Consider the following 2614-nt stretch of genomic DNA (forward strand, 5'->3'; position numbering starts at 1 on the left):
TTGGGCTTTCTTCAAAGCATGAACACCAAACCTGTATTTCTCTGCAAGTACTTTAGTAAGTTACAGTTAGTGTGCACTCTAAAGTTTTACGTAATTCAGAGTGGAATTCTAAGTAAGATTTTTAAAGAGAAGACACTTTAATCCATTTTCAGATAGCCATCTTCGTCATTCCAAGTGTGACATTTTCTTCTTTGCTGTTCGCAGTTACTGTCACTTTCGCATACATACAGACAGGACGATGTCCAATGTGCCAGTGGCTGTGGTGACCGGGTCCAACAAAGGGATCGGATTTGCAATTGTGCGGGCTCTATGCAAGCAGTTCCCAGGGGATGTGTACCTGACAGCCCGAGACCCTGGCCGTGGCCAGGAGGCAGTGGCAAAGCTCCAGGAGGAGGGACTGCGTGCGCTCTTCCATCAGCTGGATATCGATGACCTGCAGAGCATCAGAGCTCTCCGTGACTTCCTAAAGGAGAAATACGGAGGGCTGAATGTGCTGGTTAACAATGCAGGGATTGCTTTCAAAGGTAGGAAGCAGACTGACTGGGATAGTACTGTGTGCTACAAAGCTATGTGGAGAAGGTATGTGTGAAGATGCATCAAGGATTTTACAAAGCTTCTTGTACAGGACTTCTGTGCTAACGGCATGCTGCTTTTTTGGATGGGCAAGCTGCCTACCTTCTTAAGCATGATGAGAGGGCAATGTGAAAAGGCTTTTCCTCTGGCATCTGTTGGGCTAACTGTGCATGTAAAGACACTTCCCTGGAGTATTGCATTTGCATCACATTCAGAACATGAAAATACTTCAGGCACACAGTGCACGTGAGCAGAGTTGGGTTTATTGCCTCAGTGCCCATGAGTTTCACCAGGCCCATGGGAGCCCATCATCTGTGTTAATATCAGCCATGTTCCTTGGGGATCTGTGTTTTCTCTCCTGGACAAGCCCCATACTTTGTTCTGTGTGTTACCTGATCAAGGATTCCAGTTGATAAAAAAGAACCTTTGGCCCTGGGTGATTTTGTTACCTTTGTTCATCTTTAACTTTCTCAGGCCATTCAGTTATCTGTAGAACAGTTAACCTAAATCTTGCTGTGCTGAGCAAGAATTTAACCCTTTCATCTTCTAGTGGACAGGAAGGCAGGGAAGGTGAGGAAGACAGCAATTGTAAGGTAGAAGAGTGCATTCTTCTTGTAGGTGTTTTTATAAACAAATTGCAAATCATGTTAGCTCCAGATATAACAAATCACGAGCATGACTACTAGGTCATTTCCCTGTCGGTACAAACTTGTTCTTTCCATATTTGGGGGGGGTGGGAGGGAGGGGCATGGGTTTATTTTAATCTCTTTGCCTGATTTCTAGTTAGGACACGTAACTGTGCAAGCACAGCATTGTGCTGACTCCTCTGCTCACGGCATGAGTTAATGAGGCCTGTGAGGTAGTATGGATCAAACATCACCTGATGCTGAAGGTGGAGCTTCTCATGTAGTGGGAGTGCAGCAATGGTGTTCTGAAGTCAGGTCACTGTATATTTTGCATGGTACTTTGCAGGAAGATTGCTTGTGTTCAAAATCAGCTTAATAGAAGGCAACTCTTAATATAATTGAGCTTCAGGATATGCTCAAGATAGAGAGGTGTTAAAACCTTACAGTAACAGTTAAAATTGTATCTCTCTCCATGCTTATCATTTATAAAGCCTGAAGGTGCTCAGACCTGTATTTCTTCAATTCATAATTGGGGCTTTAGTTTAACCTACTAGTGACAGTGAGTTAGCACAAGACTGGGCTGCAGCTACAGCAATTGAAGTGCACTGTGTGTTTCCTGTTACTGACTGGGCAGCAGCTGTAGCCTCCATCAAGGTGGGTACCTGGACAGGTGAAATAAAAGCTCTTCAAATTGCTGCAGCAAGATTTACTAGAGCTCATCTATGAGAGATCTTAGATTTATTATCGTGGAGGCACTGAACAGATAAATAGGTAAAATAGTGTGACCAGTGGAGTTCCTGTTAACATCCTTTACTACACCATAATTCCATTTATTTTTTTTATACAGAAGTTGCTTCCAGATGTTTAGCCTAGACTTTCTTCAAGCTGACAACTTACTGTGAGTCAGCAGTAAGTCATACCATTAAGAAATGTGATAGAGGAACTGGTTATAACTTGTGTAATATCTAGCACAGAGGCTGCAGGGTTTAACACCTGTGCAAGAACTTGCTGTGATGCTTATCTCATGTTCTGGCTTTAATTCTTGCTTCCGAGATTGACATGTCTACCCAAGCTTGCTTCTTGCCTCACCAGGTTACTGCAACCATCGCAGATTTATGCTTGCCTTTCTTTATTGTAGTACTGTGTCACTGCTGTCTGTCAAAGATTAGATTTACCATTCAATTTAATTTATTGTTCAGTTTTTGTGCTGCACTACTGATAGTCCATCAAAGTCCTTAGTCCAGCAAAAACCATTCATGTATGAAATGATTATGTACCCATGGGTTGCCTTATGGATGAGCTCTGTGAGAACACTTGTTCTAGTAATGCTTATTAAATAAAAGGAGTGTGTATCTATCAGATGTTACAAGTAATATATCTTGTTGGACAGATGAGTGGGTTTTGGAGTGCAGGGA

At 42.7% G+C, this 2614-nt stretch overlaps 1 protein-coding gene across 1 annotated transcript in view; it reads left to right on the forward strand.

Moving 5' to 3' along the window:
• Positions 1 to 210: 210 nt before the first annotated feature.
• LOC104292004 (carbonyl reductase [NADPH] 1-like) overlaps positions 211 to 2614 on the forward strand; it is a 6579-nt gene continuing 4175 nt past the window's right edge. Inside the window, exon 1 of the mRNA XM_009891315.1 lies at positions 211 to 524. Coding sequence (XP_009889617.1) covers positions 239 to 524 — 286 coding nt within the window. The 5' untranslated portion in view covers positions 211 to 238. The remainder of the gene's footprint in view (positions 525 to 2614) is intronic.

Source organism: Charadrius vociferus, unplaced genomic scaffold, assembly GCF_000708025.1.
Source record: "Charadrius vociferus isolate BGI_N301 unplaced genomic scaffold, ASM70802v2 scaffold298, whole genome shotgun sequence".
Classification (NCBI taxonomy): domain Eukaryota; kingdom Metazoa; phylum Chordata; class Aves; order Charadriiformes; family Charadriidae; genus Charadrius; species Charadrius vociferus.